Here is an 18,302-nt window from a genome sequence, read left to right as displayed (position 1 = left end):
TATGCAATTTGTATTGTGTGCGTGGTGGTGTCCTAGCACAGGAAGTCACTTGTCCACTCTCTTGTTGTAAGGCAATGAAGCTGGAGCTACTGTATGCATTTTGGAAAAACAGCTGCAGCCAAGCTGAAATGTTTCCCACTCGTACTTCCGGTTTTAAGCAGTAGTGACCGGTCGCGGGCTTGTGGATTCTCCGCAACCCCACGGCTAATTTCACCCTGCCTGGGGACCCTAAATGGGTCTAAGTCTCCCCAGAGAGGTGACAAAGAAAGAAGGGTGCTCCAGTGATTCTGGAATGGTGGCGGCCATTCCGTTCAACTTGGGATGAGAGTGAGAGTGGAGAACACCAAACTGGGAAGACGAGGTTCAACAGTTGGGAGGCTCACTTATCTTCTGATACTCTTTGTATCATCTTAGTTTTTCTTCCCTTTTTCCTGCTCAACTAGGATGTGCCTACAAAACTGGTGGCAAAAGCTGTCCCCTTGCCCATGACTGTCCGTGGCCACTGGTTCCTGAGCCCACGGACCGAATACACTGTTGCTGTGCAGACGGCCTCCAAGCAGGTGGACGGAGACTACACGGTTTCAGAATGGAGTGAGATTATTGAATTCTGTACAGCAGGTGAGTCCTCTGCTTGTGAGAACCAGCCTACGGCCAAGAGGCAGCTTGTCAGAAACCAATATCAGTTAAAAGATGCAGAAATGGCTGGGTGACAGAGTGGCCATTTTGGGACAAGGAACTGAGTACTGAGTCGGTCAGGAGAAACCCCTGGAAGTTGGGTGCTTCAGAGGATTGTGAGGAAGACAGGAAAATAGAAGGGGCACTGGATTGTTGCAAAAGTGAATACAAAAGTAAGTGACCAGGATACAAAAAATGCATTCAGGTGGCCTGCTGATTTGTAGAGAAGGAATGAGGATAGAACCACAAAATGAACAGATGAAAGAAGCAGTAGACCCTATACCAGTGGTGGCGAACCTATGGCACACATGCCAGAGGCGGCACTCAGAGCCCTCTCTGTGGGCACACAGGCCATGCCCTGGAGATGGCAACCATCCCTCTTCAACCAACTGCCCGCTAACTCACTGAGGTCCCATGTGGCCGGATGCATCTCAGCACCCATGTGCTCGCTGGCCTCTGTGTGCAGAGGTCGATGGTGTCAGGCAGCAGCTGCCCCTGCCACACCTTGCCCTGTGACAATGGCATCCCCGCCCTGCCTCGCCTCGCCTTGCCTCACCCCACAGGGCGAGCCTCCTGCCCACCACCCCACCTGCCAGAGACCCCCTGGATCTCCCCCAACCCTGCCCGGCCCCCACAGGCGTTCCTCCCCATGAGCAACATCAAAGTGATCATGCCCACCTTGGCCACTCCCACCCAATCTGCCATGACCACCACAGCCCACCCAGTGGGCCACACCCAGCTGGCACCCGTTGATAAATAAGTGGGTTTTGGGTTGCAGTTTGGGCACTTGGTCTCTAAAAGGTTCGCCATCACTGCCCTATACCATTTCAGACAAATGGATATATAATCCAGAGAGAGAGGGAGGAGAGAGAGGGGGAGGAGAGAGAGAGAGAGAGAGAGAGAGAGAGAGAGAGAGAGAGAGAGAGAGAGAGAGAGAGAGAGAGATGATTTGCTGAGCTGTGGAGAAGGAATGAGGATAGAACCACAAAATGAACAGATGAAAGAAGAATGAAAGACACAAAAGGAAGATCAAGAAAGTCATACTTGGACAAAGTTGAGGAAATAATGGAATAACAGAGTTGGAAGGGACTTTGGAGGTCTTCTAGTTCAGGGCTTTTCAACCGGTGGTACGCTTACCACCAATGGGTACTTGGGCACCTGGCAGGTGGTACGCAACTGTCCTAGAGAAGTGGTAGTGGGGCGGAGAGGAACGAGCTGAAGCAGTGACAGCGTCGCACAAGCTCGAGGGAGAGGACAGCTGGAGCTGCAGGGCTGTCAGGGTTGGGCAGAAGCGCCAGGATCAGCATCGTGCTCCAGCTGATCGGCGCTCCCGGAAGCTGGAGGTGCACTCAAGAGAACAGGAGGAGGGGGTGGGGAGAGGAGAGAATATAAAAGGAGGTTTTGGAGGGAAAGGGCCAGTGAGGGGCTGCCCCCCCCCATCCCCTGGGTGCATGAAGAGGAGCCATTCCTGCTGACCGTCTCTGCTGAGCACTAAGGAAGAATAAAGGTAAGTGAAGCACTTCCTTTCCCTCAGGACACCAGTTCTCACATGCTCGCTGCCCAGGGGGCAAGGCAGAGATGGTGGGAGGGGGGCTCGCAGGCTCCAGGGCTGCCCGCGGATCTAAGGCTGAGCACATTCCAGCTTTGATGGCCCCCACCAGTAGATCAGTGCCATACCCGCTCACTGACCTAGCCTCGTGGCCACTAGGCTTCCCTTTCACCGGGACTGTCCCTGCCTGTGTGGGATAGCGACGGCCAGTGGCAGCGCTAGCAATCTCTCCCACTCCCGTCATTCCTTCCTGAGTGCGGAGGAAGGAAAGAGAAGCAGGGGAGGAAGGAAGGAAGGAAGGAAGGAAGGAAGGAAGGAAGGAAGGAAGGAAGGAAGGAAGGAAGGAAGGAAGGAAGGAAGGAAGGAAGAGGCAATTCGGCTGGAAATGCCCCAGTTCAAAGGAGAAAGCAATTTTGTGTTCTGTTTTGTCACAGACAGCACTTCGTTGGCCATCCAAGTTAACACTGGTATTCTTGAATTGTGAGCTCTTAGGAAAGTATCCCTTTCTTGTGTGTTTGCTAACAGCCATTTCCAGTGGGGAAAACAGAGTGGGGAAAAATATTTTCCTTTGCTATATTTTCAGTCTGAATTAGACCAAGGCAGGGTCCCTACAAGATTAGGGACAATCCTTTTAAGGATTATTTATTGATAGAAAAGCAACTAAGCTAACTCTGTTCCTAAATGCTAAAGCTGTTGCACATAAAAAAACGGAGGAGCTCTGATCAACTATCACAGCCGCCATTTTGATAGTTTTGCTGTACTGTCGTCTGTGGACGCCCCCACTAAATGCAGCCACGGGATAAACTGAGCCTGGTTTGTTCTCCGTCTTTTAAGTGGCCACAAACTACTAGCAAAAGTGGCATTTGATCACAAGGCCAGGAGGCATCGAGAAATGTTTCCCCTGTTGCATTTGAGCATCCAAGAAGGGACAGGAAAGGAGAAAGGGAAAGAGGAAAGACAAAGAAAAAGAAGGAAAGAGAGCAAGGAAGGAAAAAGAAAGGAGAATGAAGAGGGAAGAAAGAAAAGAAAAGGGAAGAAGGAAGGAAGGAAGGAAGGAAGGAAGGAAGGAAGGAAGGAAGGAAGGAAGGAAGGAAGGAAGGAAGGAAGGAAGGAAGGAAGGAAGGAAGATTATAATGAGAGGGAGGGAGGCTCTGAGGAAAGTCCTGCCTTAGCACTTGGCCACCAGCAGCCCTGCTGCCCTTTCGCCATCCCCTTGCCCTTTCCTCCTGGCCTAACCTGGTGGTCTCCCATCCTATTGCAAAGGATGCTTTGGTTTCAAAGCCAGGTCTCCTTGCATGGACAGGAAGTGGGCCTCACTCTAACCCACACACTTTGCCCTCCTGCACCCACCATGAGCAATCTGGCCAAGGAGAGTGAGCAAAGCAGCAGCAGCAGGAGGAGATAATTGCAGCCAGCACCCCCTCAGGAAGGTGGGGCTGGACTGGGTTGAGCTGCAGGGTCCTGGTGCCCTGGGAGCTCAAGGGCTGGGGCGCTTGCCCTCTGCTGCCCAGGGCTCTGGGCAGCCCCCGCCACCCTCTGGGAGTCCCCCTCGCAGCCCAAGAGGGATAGTGAGGCTCCTCTGATGGATCATGTCCTGGTGCCCACCCCAGTCCCACCCCCACGCCACTGGAGACCCCTGGATCCCCCCACAGTCCCCCCCACAAGGCCCCCCCAGCCATTGACTTCGCTTGTGAAAAGGTTGCAGAAGGGGATCACATGACCCTGGGACACTGTGACCATCAGAAATATGAATCGGTTGCCAAGCATCTGAATGTAAATCACGTGACCCTGCGGATGCTGCAACGGTCATAAGTGTGACAAATGGTCATAAGTCCCTTTTTTCAGTGCCGTTGTAGCTTTGAACAGTCACTAAGCGAACTGTTGTAAGTCGAGGACTGCTTGTACTTTATCACTTTGTTCCTTTTGGGGGGGGGATTTCTGAGACACCTTGCTAGGTGACTGGTGGTACTTGAATATTGCCTTATCCTAAAAGTGGTACAATCAGTGAAAAGGTTGAAAAGCCCTGTTCTAGTCCAATCCCCTGCTCAAATGGATATCTAACCCAGAGAGAGGGAGGGAGAGAAAGAGAGAGAGAAAGAGGGAGGAAGAGAAAGAGAGAGAGAGAGAGAGAGAGAGAGAGAGAGAGAGAGAGAGAGAGAGAGAGAGAGAGAGAGAGAGAGAGAGAGAGAGAGAGAGAGAGAGAGAGAGAGAGAGAGAGAGAGAGAGAGAGAGAGAGAGTTGCAAAACTGAGAACAAAATGTGAGGTATGAATCAACATATGGGCATGATAGAAGCGAGGCAGTTTTCAAGAAGAGAAAGATATGAGAAGTATACTTAATAATGTTGCCATTATGGTTCCCTTTTCTTTTTTTCCTTTCCTCCTTTCCCTACTGTGTCTTACTCTCCTTCTGAACTTGACATTGTGTTGCTTACCCTGAAAGAGAATAACCAATGGGGCAATACGGATGCACGTATGGATAGGTGTATGTTGCTAGCTTTGGGGTCCCAGTTGATCACAGCACCATCCATCATCCCTTTGGAAGCACTGGCGTATTACTCACGCTAACAAAAATGTTTTGTATTCACAGATTATTCCAAGGTTCACTTAACACAACTTTTGGAAAAGGCAGAAGTGATTGCAGGGCGTATGCTTAAATTTTCGGTCTTTTACCGGAATCAACACAAAGAATACTTTGACTACATCAGGTAAGTGGAGGCAAAAAGAGCCAGATTTTCAGAGGTGCCTGATTGCGTGTGGAGCAGATAAGAGCATGGCTTTTTCCACTGATAATCGACACATCAGGTCTAGGAGCAACCTGTTTCTTAATTAGCAACAGTTGCCTGTAAGTGTTATCATTGACAAGTGAATAGCAGATTGTACTCTTTAGTAGATTTAGTTCCAATATTCTTGAAATCTAATAAAGCAAAGCAGTTTTTACCAGGTGCAGTGTTAAAAACAGGAAAGCAAAGTATTTATAATATAGGAAAGAATCAACAACAATGCATAGCCTCGGAGTAGCTTCACTGCTGGCCTAGGGTTAGCTCATCTGGCACTGGGGGGATCGCTGTGCTGCCACCTCTGCCCCTCCTTGTGGTCTAAAATGGTTCATCTCAAGTTTAAGGATGTTCATCTCAGGTTTTACAATTAGTGTCCTCTGAGATGTAAAGTTCACAATCCTGTTTCTGAGAAATTAAAAAGACACCAGAGATGAACCTCACCTAAAGTTTTCTATGTATGGAAAGTGTAGAAGACATCCTATGACATTACATGTTCCCCTTTGCCCTAATGAAACACTTAGCTTTGTAGACAAACATTTTACTGTTGATAACGGCACAATCTGTAGCCCTCGGTCTAAATCCAATGATTCTTAGGAAGGGGACAGACGTAGACTGACTACAATATAGATTGTTGCAACTTTTTAATTATACTTTCTATTCTAAAAAAAAGAGGGGTCTTCCCTGGCTGCTTCTGGTCTCCCTTCAATATCTCACTGCCTAAAATTAGAGAGCCTCTCCAATAATATACACAGCTTCCCGATGTCCTATATAGCAGATTTGGTCTCTGCCAGCATCTATATTGGCCGGTTTCTCTTGTTGTTGTTAGCTGCGAAGTCGTGTCTGACCCATCGCGACCCCATGGACAATGTTCCTCCAGGCCTTCCTGTCCTCTATCATCTTCTGGAGTCCATTGAAGCTCACGCCTACTGCTTCAGTGACTCCATCCAGCCACCTCATTCTCTGTCGTCCTCGTCTTCTTCTATTGCCCTCCATCTTTCCCAGCATTAGGCTCTTCTCCAGTGAGTCCTTCCTTCTCATGAGGTGGCCAAAGTACTTGAGTCTCAACTTCAGGATCTGGCCTTCTAAAGAGCAGTCAGGGTTGATCTCCTCCAGGACTGACCGGTTTGATCGCCTTGCAGTCCAGGGGACTCACAGAAGTCTTCTCCAGCCCCATAGTTCAAAGGCATAAATTCTTTGGCGCTCAGCCTTTCTTATGGTCCAACTTTCAAAGCCATACATTGCAACTGGGAAAACCATGGCCTTGACTATACGCATTTTTGTTGGCAGGGTGATGTCTCTGCTTTTTAGTATGCTATCTAGATTTGCCATAGCTTTCCTCCCCAGGAGCAAGCGTCTTTTAATTTCTTGGCTGCAGTCCCCATCTGTGGTGATCTCTGCATAAATGCAAACACGATAAGGGTGTTGGGTTGACCCAAGGGGGTCTGCATGGTCCTCTGAAACTCGTGCTCTAATGCCACTGTAGAACTAACATGTTCCCCATCCTTTATTTCTAGAGAGCAGCATGGAAGCATCCTGCAGCCCTCAGTTAAGGATAACAGCGGCAGCCATGGCTCTCCCATCAGCGGGAAGCTGGAGGGGATCTTTTTTAGCTGCCACACAGAATTCAACACCGGAAAGCCCCCCCAGGATTCGCCTTATGGAAGATACAGGTTTGAGATTGCAGCTGAGAAACTTTTCAACCCGAACACTAATTTGTACTTCGGGGACTTCTACTGCATGTACACGGCCTACCACTATGTCATTCTTGTCCTGGCCCCCGTCGGCTCGCTGGGGGACGAATTCTGCAAGCAGCGCCTGCCTCAGCTGAACTTGCAGGATAACAAATTCCTGACCTGCACTGAAGAAGATGGGGCCATGGTTTACCACCATGCACAGGATGTCATCTTGGAAGTGATTTACACTGACCCAGTCAATCTCTCCCTCGGCACAGTGGCAGAAATCACCGGGCACCAACTCATGAGTTCGTCCACTGCCGATGCCAAGAAAGATCCGAGCTGCAAGACATGTAACATCAGTGTGGGACGCTAATTTCCATCGCCACCTTCCTTAGGACCCTCCTCCGTTGCCTACACCCTCTCTCCACCCTACACATCAGACGCATGACGAATGCCCTCCTTCCCAGAAGCAAGTCCCACGACCCAGTTCTTCAACAGTTCCTCTCTGAGCAGAGCTACATGTTCCAGCCAAGCTGGGGCAGCTCCCAAAATGGCATCCAGTGAAGTATCTCTCCCCTTCTGCCTACAGCATTGAAGCCGAGCATGCTGGCCACTGTACCCTCAGCTTATGTGCTTTCCCTGTTCCGGTTGGATGCTGCTGGTGGGGACATAGGATGGATGACATCACCGTGCCAGTCAGTGGGTCCCTGTGTCATGGAGAGAAAGGAAAGGAGCTGCATATGGAGACAGTATTATCTGCAGCTGCCCTGTGTAGCTGTAGTTCCGCCCTTGGTATTTCCCGTGTTCCTTCCCTCCTGGTCCACCACTGCTTTCAACTGTTCAAAATCTTGGGGGTATTTTGGTTTTCTTTTCTTTTATTTTCCTAGCAACCATTTATACATCTAGGTGCTGCAATTGGTGTTAATTTGTCCCTCCTCTCTCCATACTGCCAAATGTAACAAATCTATATAAACAAGCTTGAGTAAAATAAAAATTTCCTGGCTTCTAAATGGTGTTTAAATATGCATTCCTTTTAACCTACTGAACAACTTAACTGGAATATTTCGAAACAGCATGAACAGGTGTAACGGCAGCATGATTTAACGCTCACAAGCCTAGGGGAAAAAAAATATGTCAGCACTTCCAATGTGTCGTTTGACCGTGTTATTTATGTTATTTATATGAGCTAACAAAACCAACGGAAGACCTGTGTTTCATCATAATAGAAAAATATTTTATTTGTACTGTTGTATAAAATATTATACAATCATATCGAATATATAGATGGCATTTTAATAGCAACTGTACACATGTCATGACAGCATTTTTCCCTTATCAAAGATGTAGTTTGTAAACTTCAAATACTTGTGTATCTGTTCCTGTTGCTCTGACATGAGTTTTAATTAAAACAGATTTATGACCGTCCTGGTTCAGTTATAAATGATGCAGCCAACGACACTGAAACATCAATTGCCATAGAAACAAACAAACATACAAACAAACAAACAAAAATCCACTTAGTTTAATCATGGGACACGGTCCTTTCCCAAATCATTAAAAGAGTCTTCAACCCCCCCTTTTTTTCCTAAAAAAAAAAATCATGCTTCAACTTTTACATATAGTGACCTACAGACAAGGTTGGTGGATAATGGAATTCATCAAATGCCTTTCTTTATGACACTATAGCAGAAAGAGCAGTAGGCCCTCTCCACCATGAAGCTCTGGGACTTGGAGGGGTATCTCCTTGGGCTTCCTCAACATTTTTGATGTTGTGGAATCATCGCCCTCGAAACTTAAACATCTCACCTGGTCCTGTCTTCGCCCACATCTCTCTTTGCCTGTGGGAATCCTCCATCATCTGTGTACCAGAATGAGAAGACCAAGGGCTTTTTGTGTCATAGTTATCAAAAGATGAACCCCAAAGGCTAAAAACAGCATGGAGACTTCTTTGAATCTGGTTGCCATTAAACCTGTGTTTCTTGAGAAATCTCCTGATTGTCCACCTCAGACTCAATCATGCTCCATATAAAAGTGATCTATTTTAACCTGCAAGAATAACTTTTTCGCTTAGAAAGTCTACTCCTTTTTAACCTCAAGATGGCAGAAGCCAGCCATGTATATATATATTTAGCCTACAGCGAACCAAATTAGAGAACAAGAAACTCAACCATCCGCCATTCGTAACCATGACACTTAGATTAAATATCTGCATACATCATAATGCAATAAACTATTATCACTAGAACAGAGTACCTTGGCGATCATCACGTGTGAAATATTAAGATCCTACAAAGTGCATGCTTTCAAACAAGCTTTGGTAATCATAAAAAGCAACATTTTATAGTATTGTGCTACAGAAAAGTGCTACACAAATAAAGATTAGCAAGGACAACCATGTGGTTTGATTCATTTTGGTTACTATCAACCAAATCCTGTGGGTTTCTCTTAAAAAGGATGGGATAGTTTACAATTCCTTACCCTGAAATGTATTGGCTACTTTTTCCTGTTTAAGGGGTTCCCCCCCCCCCCCACAAATGCCTAATCTTCCTTCTTAAAACTGTGCCTTTTCAAAATAAATTGATTTTCACTACTTAATTTCTGCGGTAAACTTACGCTAAGCACACCTTTTTAGCCCCGATTCATTTGTATCCTTCTGAATTCACCCCTTGTGTTTGGAGGACACGGAAAGTTCAAAACAAGAATGCTACAGGAATTAAAATGAGAGAAGTGTTTGGTCTTATCTCCGTTAATCTGATTAAATCTTCTTGAACTGAGAGTGATCAGAAAGGAACAAGATGCTACAGTTTTCATTTTTGTCACACTGGAGCACAGGAATCAAACTCGATCGCGTCACGTGACGTATCATGACGTATCGTGAGGTTTTTTGCCTTTGCGGAGCCTGCATGTGACGCATCTGGCCCATGGGCCACCAGTTCGACACCCCTCACGAAACCTCACCATTCTTCAACCGAGTGTGAACTCCTTTTATCACACCTTTCCTACTGTCTCAGTATCTGTCGTACGTTCCTTATCGTAGCTGGAAAGTCATTCTTTTGGTGAATAAATATTCCTTTTTTCACAGATACGAGGTAGGGAAACCACTGTGTGGACTGCATAAATACATTACTCTCGAAATGGATGGCACAAAACTCTGACCTGTGAAGCACTTATTTTTTTTAATTCCTAAAATAAACAACGCTAGGGGAAAAAAAATAGCGTATATAAACCAGAGGTCCACCCAATCACCTCTCATTTTAACACTTGCTTTGGAAATAGTAAACAGTTGAACAATTATCTGTATTGTTTCGCTCTTGTGTTCCCTTGGGGAAGCTACTTTGTCCAGTGACACTGGATGTGACCAGTGGCCACTTTATCCTATTGGTTGTGGCTGCCCATGTGTTTCTATTGAGCTCATGAGCAAAGCAGCATCACAACATTAATCAGAAAACAAACAAATGGACACACCCAACAAGGCGAAAGAGAAGCATGGAGAAATAAGATCCAACATCACAATTAAGGATAATGAAAATGAGAACCACCATGTTAAAGTTCTCTTTCCACTGAGTGTGGAAAGCCAGCAACAGACATAAACACACTGCAGGATTTAGGCTCCGTAGCCACTCGAAAGATTTGACTGACTAGAAGCATTCAGCTCGGGAGGGTGAATATCTCCTGCTGTTGCTTTCAGCCACATTACAATCTAAGTATCAAGAAACTGACAATACCTGTGTCACAGATTGTCCAAGAAGGAGGGCGCTTCCAACAGGAAGCCTGTCAAAGTTGTTGCACCTTAAAACTGTTACGTTGCAAAACAGTCTCTACGTCAAAGCATATTTACCCGCTAAACTTATTCCAACCATCACTGGTGAGAGATTTGTTCTGGAAGATGCAAAGTAATATCTAACTAAAAGAACATTAAAATAATGGGATACTTGAACTTGTGTTCCATTCTTACAGGTATTCTTGTCTTCAGCACTTCTCCATATATGAGTTTCTCTGTAAAGAATTCTCGCCCAAAGATGGGGGCAGGTACCTATATGGAACAGGGAGTGGACTCGTTTAGCGAAGACTGTGTATATGACTTTATCATGTAGACCTTTAGTCCACATTGTTTTCTAGTTGACTATAATTAGTTATGGGTACCAAGAAAAATGTTAAGGCACAGGTCTAAATTTCCAAAGAGGCTCTACACAAACATCTTCTCAATATCTTGGTCTACAATTGTCATAGTCTTTAGGGATGATGGAGTTGAATTCGACCCATCATCAAGACACAAGAATGGGGAAGATTGTGATCCACACCTATCACAAGCAAACTTTGCCTGAAACTTCATATTCATACCTAAAATAGCCTCACTAACATGCTTAATACAGTGCTTAATTCCCTCCTTCCATATCTGGGTGACCTTTTCCTTAAGTCAGTGGTTCTCAACCTTTTTAATGCCGCGACCCCCAACCGGTCGTAAGTCGAGGACTAAACCGGTCGTAGGTCGAGGACTAAACCGGTCGTAAGTCGAGGACTAAACCGGTCGTAAGTCGAGGACTACCCAACCGGTCGTAAGTCGAGGACTTTCCCTGCCCGGGAGCGCCGCACATGCGTGGTTCCGCCCCCTGCGCCGGCCGAGGCGTAGCTGGCAAGCGGCAGAGACGGAGCAGGCCGACCACCAGCGGGCCCAGCTCAAGGGAGGTAAGGCACCCGCCGGAAAAGGGGAAAAAAATGGCGGACAGCCTTGCTTGGCGACCCCCGTGAAATGGTCGATCGACCCCAAATGGGGTCGTGGCCCATAGGTTGAGAACCGCTGCCTTAAGTATCATCAAAGGATAGCCCTGAGCCATTAAAAAGCAGCCAACGATTCCCAATTACAAAGGGAATGACATGCATGCCAACATGCACAATGCCAAAACAGAATACATTTCTACAGCTGGGGAGGGGATGAACCTTCCAAACTTGCAGGAATTGTTTCAAAAGTCCCACCAACTCTTCTGCTTCTATGGAGCCCTGGCACTTGGAACAGGGTGTGATCATAGAGATGACCTTGGAGAGGCTGGACAGAAGGGATGGGTGGAAAAACAGTGTGTTATGCTGGGAAACAGGCTGATTCTTCCCTATTTAACTAGACTACAGGGAAGAGGGTGGGAAAGGAAAACTCAGTCAAAATTATGTCTCTCTCTCTCTCTCTCAACAAAGGATGGATCCAGTCAGACTCGGTCTGCCTCCTGACCTGTTCTGCCTTAAAGAACTAACACGTGGGCATGTGGGCCTTTGGCCAGCAACTGGCAGGTATGAAGCTGAAGAGGAAACATCCGGTCATTTCCTTACTTCACTTCCATCTCTGGCCTCCCTGAGCTTCTACATGGGATTCCCTTCCCCACTGTGATGTCTTGGGACTTCTGGAATCACTTTTCAGTTTTCCCATTCAGTGCCAGAAGGGAAGAAAATGGAAGAAGGCCGGGCAGAAGGACAGGGAAAGGATAATATGGGAGGGGAAGTGAGAAAATCCATACTCCATTTACTCCAAGCAGGATCTTCTAAACCACAGGTGAGAATCCACAGTAGAGTCCTTCAGATGGCATTGGATTCCCCTGGCCATTTATAGAGTGGACAGGGCTGGTGGAATTTGGTTCCCAGAAGCTTCCTATAGGCAGCTTAAACGCGAAGGCACATGGGTCCTTCTTGGTTTTGTGGGACAGAGGGGGAGCTATGGTTTTCCCAAATCCTGGCTCTGGGATGGAAGAGAATTAGTCAGCACACCTACATGCACACTTGAACTCACACACAAATGCAAATGTATTTTTAGACACACACACCCCCAAGTGATCGTGGAGCTGAATAAACTACACTTCCTGGTACTTTTGTTTCAGGAGAGTGGCTTCTATTATAAAGCTTGGACCAGTTTTATAAAGTCAGAAAGCAGCGTTGAAGTGTCCAAGAGAGAAACTGGTCCACTTTTCACTTTGTTTTCCCTATAAGTCCATGTTTAAATACTTTTAGGAGATATCACAATGCAATCCGAAGAGAACTCCAGCACTCAGACAAAAGTAGCTGGACACTTTTGTGCAAAATCAGGAAAGTAGGATAATCTAGTTAGCTGCCTGCAGAGGCAATCATTCAGAAGATAGCCTGTTTCTTCAGTAAGAAGGAGTAGAATAACCCATCCGGTTAGTTTTCCAAAAGATATGCCCTCCCTGTCTGAATCGGACATTCCTGTTCTCGGTGCTTCTCCACCACTTCCAAAGCCTGAACTGAACATTCTACGTATCTTTGCAGCATCCAGAACCTTCTCCAGAGTACATGAGTGGCAGAGCAGAACAAGGCCACTTTGGGAAGGAGACATCTCTTGAACATTGATTGACCCAAGGTTTAATTAAGATCTGAGCCTCTGCAGAGCAGGGAAAAATGTGTAGAGATCACTTTCCACTTGTTGGGCCTCTCAGTACAATTCATCAAAAGGCATTATGCCCTAATCCACCCATCCCTATTTAAGAAAAGTGATAAAACACAGAATGCAGATATGCCGATGTCCGTAACAAAGAGGGAAATTGCAATATAAACACTTCAGCTGGATAAACACAAAACTGACCCAGCATTGGCAGCAACCTCGCACCCGAAATTTTCTCGACCGCCAGCTGAACTCTGCAAATGACTGCATTTCCCCCAAAAAATTTCCTTCAACATGCACAGAACAAGAGTTCACCCAAACTTTTAAAAATTATTGCATAATTTAGTCCTGGGAATCGAGAACTGGTCTCATAGCCCAAATGCCCCCAACTGGCCCTTGAATGTTTTTGCAAGAATTATTATCAGAATTTCGCTAAGCATTGCTCATATCTTTTGCATCAAAAGCACCGAGAGCTGCCTCGTTATTGTTGGCCCAAAAGAGAAAGGAAGATGGGGAAAGATGGAGTTTCTCAACAGCCCAACTCTGTACTTTAGCACCGTGTATTCTGATTTGCAATTGCAATTTTGGGTGACTAACCCCCGTTACATAATTCATGACATCCTGATGAGCAGGATATCATAACAGCTTCCATAAGATGTCAACGCCTGCTGTCGTGCCTTGTGTGTGGAGTTATGACGTTCTTGTCAAAAAAGTGGCGACAGGCAGGCGGTGGGCGACACCAAGGTTCCTGAATTGGCCCTTTCGCAAGGTTATTGAATCTTGGGAAATCTCCCTGAAGCCAAATAAATCTCATGAGATTTCAATGCCAGAAGGGCAAAAATCCTCACAGGAGGCTTTGTCATTTTGTGGTTTCTTGTTGTGAATTCTCGTGAGACCTTGGTAAGATTTCTGGAACATCTCAGGCATAGGGGAGAGTGCGCAATGAATTTTGAAGGGTTGATTGAACTGGGATTTTTATCATGACAAGATTTTTGCCCTTCCAGAATTCGTAATTTTGGACATAGCAACAACGCTCAGCTGTATACACACATAGGCTTCCCTCTGGGAAGCACAGATCAAAGAGACAGTTCACCTTCCTTATTCCTTTGCCCTTCCAATGTTTTGAGCATCGTTGTCCAAATGATGGTGGCCAGCTAGTTTGGACATCAAGCATCCAAAGTACGTTCCAGCAGAGCTTTGAGAGACCCCCCCCAGGGGTCTTCCCAAGCCACCTTCCTGAAATTGCATAGGGCTGCTGCTTCCCTTTAGCTCAGCAGTAGACAAATGTCCAGGTGAAAACGGACTCTGGAAATAGGAGAGAATTCACAGGGAAGAGTCTGTCCTCCATCCAGTCACTCCTTCCTTGTGCAGTCTCATGCCTGCTCCGAGACCTTTCGGCTGTGCTCACCTGAGCATTATCCCCGTAAGGAAGCGTGCAAGAGCACATCGCTGAAAAGCGCGCAGAAAGACCCAGACGTTCTCTTTCCTCACATCAGGAAATTTTACTGGCTTCAGATGGTTTTGGAGACATCGTGTTTGCTGATGAGAACCTCCAGGAGGCGGAGTTTGGCCTTGATGTGCTTGTACTCCAAATATTCCTCCGACATGGGGATCCGGTCTTCCTTCTGGGGACTCCTGCAAAACAACAAAACGGAGCGTTCAGACTTCGGCAAAAAAAAGTAGCAAGGATTCACAACGTCCTTCCGATCAGGGCACTGAAATTTCATTACTTTGTTACTTTAGCCAGAGGAGTCTAGAGGGGGTAGGTGAGAGGGCAAAATCCAAATGAGAGCCAAGGAAATATCTGCCAGCCCTCCAGGCCCAGGAGATCTAGATGCTTATTTGCAAAAGTTAGTCCTAAGAGATTAAAAGGCTATCTATCCTGATGGCAGACTAAGTGTTCTATCCCAGCCTATAGCCATCCTTGTTAAAGGCACAAGGACCAAACCCCTGTTGAGAAAATAGGCTGGAGACTCAAAACAAAACAAACCCCTTTTAATATGGGTAACCAACCTGCCAAATAGTCCAGAAACAAAAGCAGCAAAACACAATCCAAATGGAGGAAATTGTCCACACGAAACACGATGCAAACAGAAAAGTAGTCACCGGCAATACTAACAGAACATGATCCCATGAAATACTTTGCAACGGTTGCCTTCAGCAACCAGCACTGCCCACACATTCCCCTTTTGTAAGTCAGTCTCAAGGCGTGGCTTCTCAGTGCTTTCTCCAGAGTCGTCCCATAGCCTCTCTCTGGTCTACTCTCCTAGCTTGTCTCCTTTTTCGGGCGTCTCTCATTTCCAACAGCTGTGAGACATCCGAGTCTGACTCTTCCTCCCCACCCAGCTGCAGCTCATCCTGCACACGATTGGAGGGGCCTGGCTCTTCACTGGAATGTGAGTCTTGTAACTCCTCAGAGCCTCCCTCCACCTCCTCTTCCTCCTCAGATTCCCCGGACTCTGCTGTTGAGAGCACAGACTGGCTCGGAGTGACGACACTAAGTCCCACTTTCTTTTATCCTACTGGGACCTTCTTTCCTTTCTCCTGAATGGCAGCAAGTCTACATTGCTAATAAAGACTGCAAATCCTCATGAGGGCTGGGTTGAGGACTGGACCCACAAGGGGACAATTCCAGGCCACGTCTTTATTTCCCGCTGTCCCTGAGGGGGGGAAGGTATCAGCTTCAGAAAGAGGAAGGGAGCCATCATTGCACCAATAATATCCTCAAAGCTCACAATTCTTGTAACTTTCCTCCCCCCCACCAGAGGTGATGGTGGGAAAATTAGTTATCTCTCTAAAAACTGACGCTACACATGGTGCACCAATTGAAAAATGATTTCTTTGGGGTTAAGTAAACAGAGTCGCTCACACTTTACGAATGAGCTACCTCTTCTAGGCCCAAATGGGATACATCTACTTGATATGATTCTTACTAGGTATTATATTTGGCAAGGGGGGCGGTCCTTTCTTATTGGTGCCCCCAATTTCCAAAGCCCATTTGTCAAGCACACAAAAGAAGGTCTTCTCCTGAGCCTAGTCTCTTGCATGTTGCTTATTGCTGCAAAGTTAGCAAGGAGTCAATGTAAGCAAAGTCTTACATTTAGGCAGGAAAAACCAAAGGTACAAATGCAGATTGGGTGAGACCTGGCTCAAAAACAGTAACTGTGAGAGGGACGTTGGAGTCCTAGTGGACTCTCACTTGACTATGGGCCAGCAGTGTGCTGCAGCAACCAAAAAAGCTAATACCATCCTGGGTGGTATAAACAGAGGCATAGAATCAAGATCACACGAAGTATTAGTACCGCTTTATAAAACTCTAGTAAGACCACACCTGGAATACTGCAGCCAATTTTGGTCACCATATCACAAAAAAAGATGTTGAGAGTTTGGAAAAAAATTCAGAGAAGAGTAACAAAGATGATCAAAGGCCTGGAGACTAAAACATACGAAGAACGGCTACAGGACTTGGGTTTGGCTAGTCTAAAGAAAAGAAGAAATAGGGGAGACAGGATAGCAGTGTTCCAGTATCTGTAGGGCTGTCACAAGGCAAAGGGGGCCAGGTTGTTCACCAAAGCACCAGAGGGAAGGATAAGAAACAATGGTTGGAAAATGATCAAAGAGAGAAGCAACCTGGAATTAAGGAGAAACTTCCTGACAGTGAGGACAATCAACCAGTGGAACAGCTTACCCCCAGAAATTGTGGGCGCTCCATCACTGGAGATTTTGAAGAAGAGACTAGACATTCATCTGTCTGAGATGGTATATGTTCTCCTGCTTGAGCAGGGGGCTGGACTAGAAGACCTCCATGGTCCCTTCCAACTCTATTCTATTCTATTCCATTCCATTCCATTCCATTCCATTCCATTCTATTCTATTCTATTCTATTCTATTCTATTCTATTCTATTCTATTCTATTTTATTCTATTCTATTCTATTCTATTCTATTCTATTCTATTCTATTCTTCTGTTAGACCTTTTGAGTTGGTGGTTCATGACGTTATATTATTTATGGATTTCAATCATTTTCTATTATTTTTTTCTACCTGAGAAACCTAGTGGTTAAAAAGATAAGGTAGAACTTGAAACAAGAGCGCATCACCAACGCTATTTTCATGTAGCTTCTTTTCAGAATATTGCCAAAGTTGTAAGTGACGTGCAAATAATCCTGCAGAATGATTAGGACACATCTCCAAAGTGTGTGTTGTGACTTCAGTGCTCTCCTAACAATTGCTCATGTGCTCTGAGGATAAAAATGTTATCATTTCCAGGAACACCAAGCACTTAGACTGAAAGTACGTCTTTGTAAGAATCATTCTTACCCTATTTTACACATTTGTGGATGGGTACTTTCTGCTATTATACTGTTCAGGAATCAAAATGTTTGGAATTGAATGGTGCAGTTTACCTCAGTTTCAACAAAGAAAACAAGAATACTTTTTCCCGGTTATCACAAGGCTGGAAAATACTAACAAGTCAATGCAATTATGCCTCCAACCCATTAAAACCTTCCTGTGGTGGACCATTATTTTGGGGAGGTTTACAATGGCTTAAATCAGGATCTGCCCATCCATAGTGTTGAGATTCAACATGCATATGACCGTCTCACCTTCCTGTTTGTCGAAAGAACTCTTCCTCAAATTCCCGTAACACTTTCCTTATCCTTTTCTTGTCAGCTCTAGTTTCTCGGAGATGTTCCAGAAGCACAGGCCTACAAAAGAAGAATTGGAATGTTAAGATCTGAAGGATTGGAAAACTCCTAAGGTGATAGATGGTTGAGCAAATCAAAATCCCAAATAAGCATGCAGCGTGATGGGTGGGTCCCCTGGAGACTCCCCTTGAGACAGATGTAACCAACCAAAATTTTGCGTACCGAGTTCCCAGGAAGTTCAAAAACCATGCAATAAGATGAGTAGTGTATTTATGATTACTTGGTAGTAGGAGAAGATGAATTTACACCAATTGGGCAGATTTCCATTGTGCCCTAATGATCACTTTGAACACAATCACCAAAGCAAACTCTTTCCTATGAGCACTTAATAAGCTTGGTAGATAGATAGATAGATAGATAGATAGATAGATAGATAGATAGATAGATAGATAGATAGATAGATAGATAGATAGATAGATAGATAGATAGATAGATAGATAGATAGATAGATAGATAGATAGATAGATATAGATATAGATATAGATATAGATATAGATATAGATATAGATATAGATATAGATATAGATATAGATATAG

At 45.6% G+C, this 18,302-nt stretch overlaps 2 protein-coding genes across 2 annotated transcripts in view; one reads left to right on the top strand and one right to left on the bottom strand.

Moving 5' to 3' along the window:
• PHYHIPL (phytanoyl-CoA 2-hydroxylase interacting protein like) overlaps positions 1–7,051 on the top strand; it is a 39,725-nt gene extending 32,674 nt beyond the window's left edge. Inside the window, exons 3-5 of the mRNA XM_015819572.1 lie at positions 444–618; positions 4,813–4,930; positions 6,517–7,051. Of these exons, the coding sequence (XP_015675058.1) occupies positions 444–618; positions 4,813–4,930; positions 6,517–7,051 (828 nt within the window). The remainder of the gene's footprint in view (positions 1–443; positions 619–4,812; positions 4,931–6,516) is intronic.
• A 7,517-nt stretch (positions 7,052–14,568) lies between these two features.
• FAM13C (family with sequence similarity 13 member C) overlaps positions 14,569–18,302 on the bottom strand; it is a 34,195-nt gene continuing 30,461 nt past the window's right edge. Inside the window, exons 10-11 of the mRNA XM_015819568.1 lie at positions 17,664–17,765; positions 14,569–14,692 (exon numbers count right to left, since the gene is read on the bottom strand). Coding sequence (XP_015675054.1) covers positions 14,569–14,692; positions 17,664–17,765 — 226 coding nt within the window. The remainder of the gene's footprint in view (positions 14,693–17,663; positions 17,766–18,302) is intronic.

The sequence above is a fragment of the Protobothrops mucrosquamatus genome, unplaced genomic scaffold, assembly GCF_001527695.2.
Source record: "Protobothrops mucrosquamatus isolate PMUCROS unplaced genomic scaffold, P.Mucros_1.0 scaffold953, whole genome shotgun sequence".
Classification (NCBI taxonomy): domain Eukaryota; kingdom Metazoa; phylum Chordata; class Lepidosauria; order Squamata; family Viperidae; genus Protobothrops; species Protobothrops mucrosquamatus.
The sequence above is the reverse complement of the archived record's forward strand: the minus strand, read 5'-3'. Positions and strand labels throughout refer to the sequence as shown.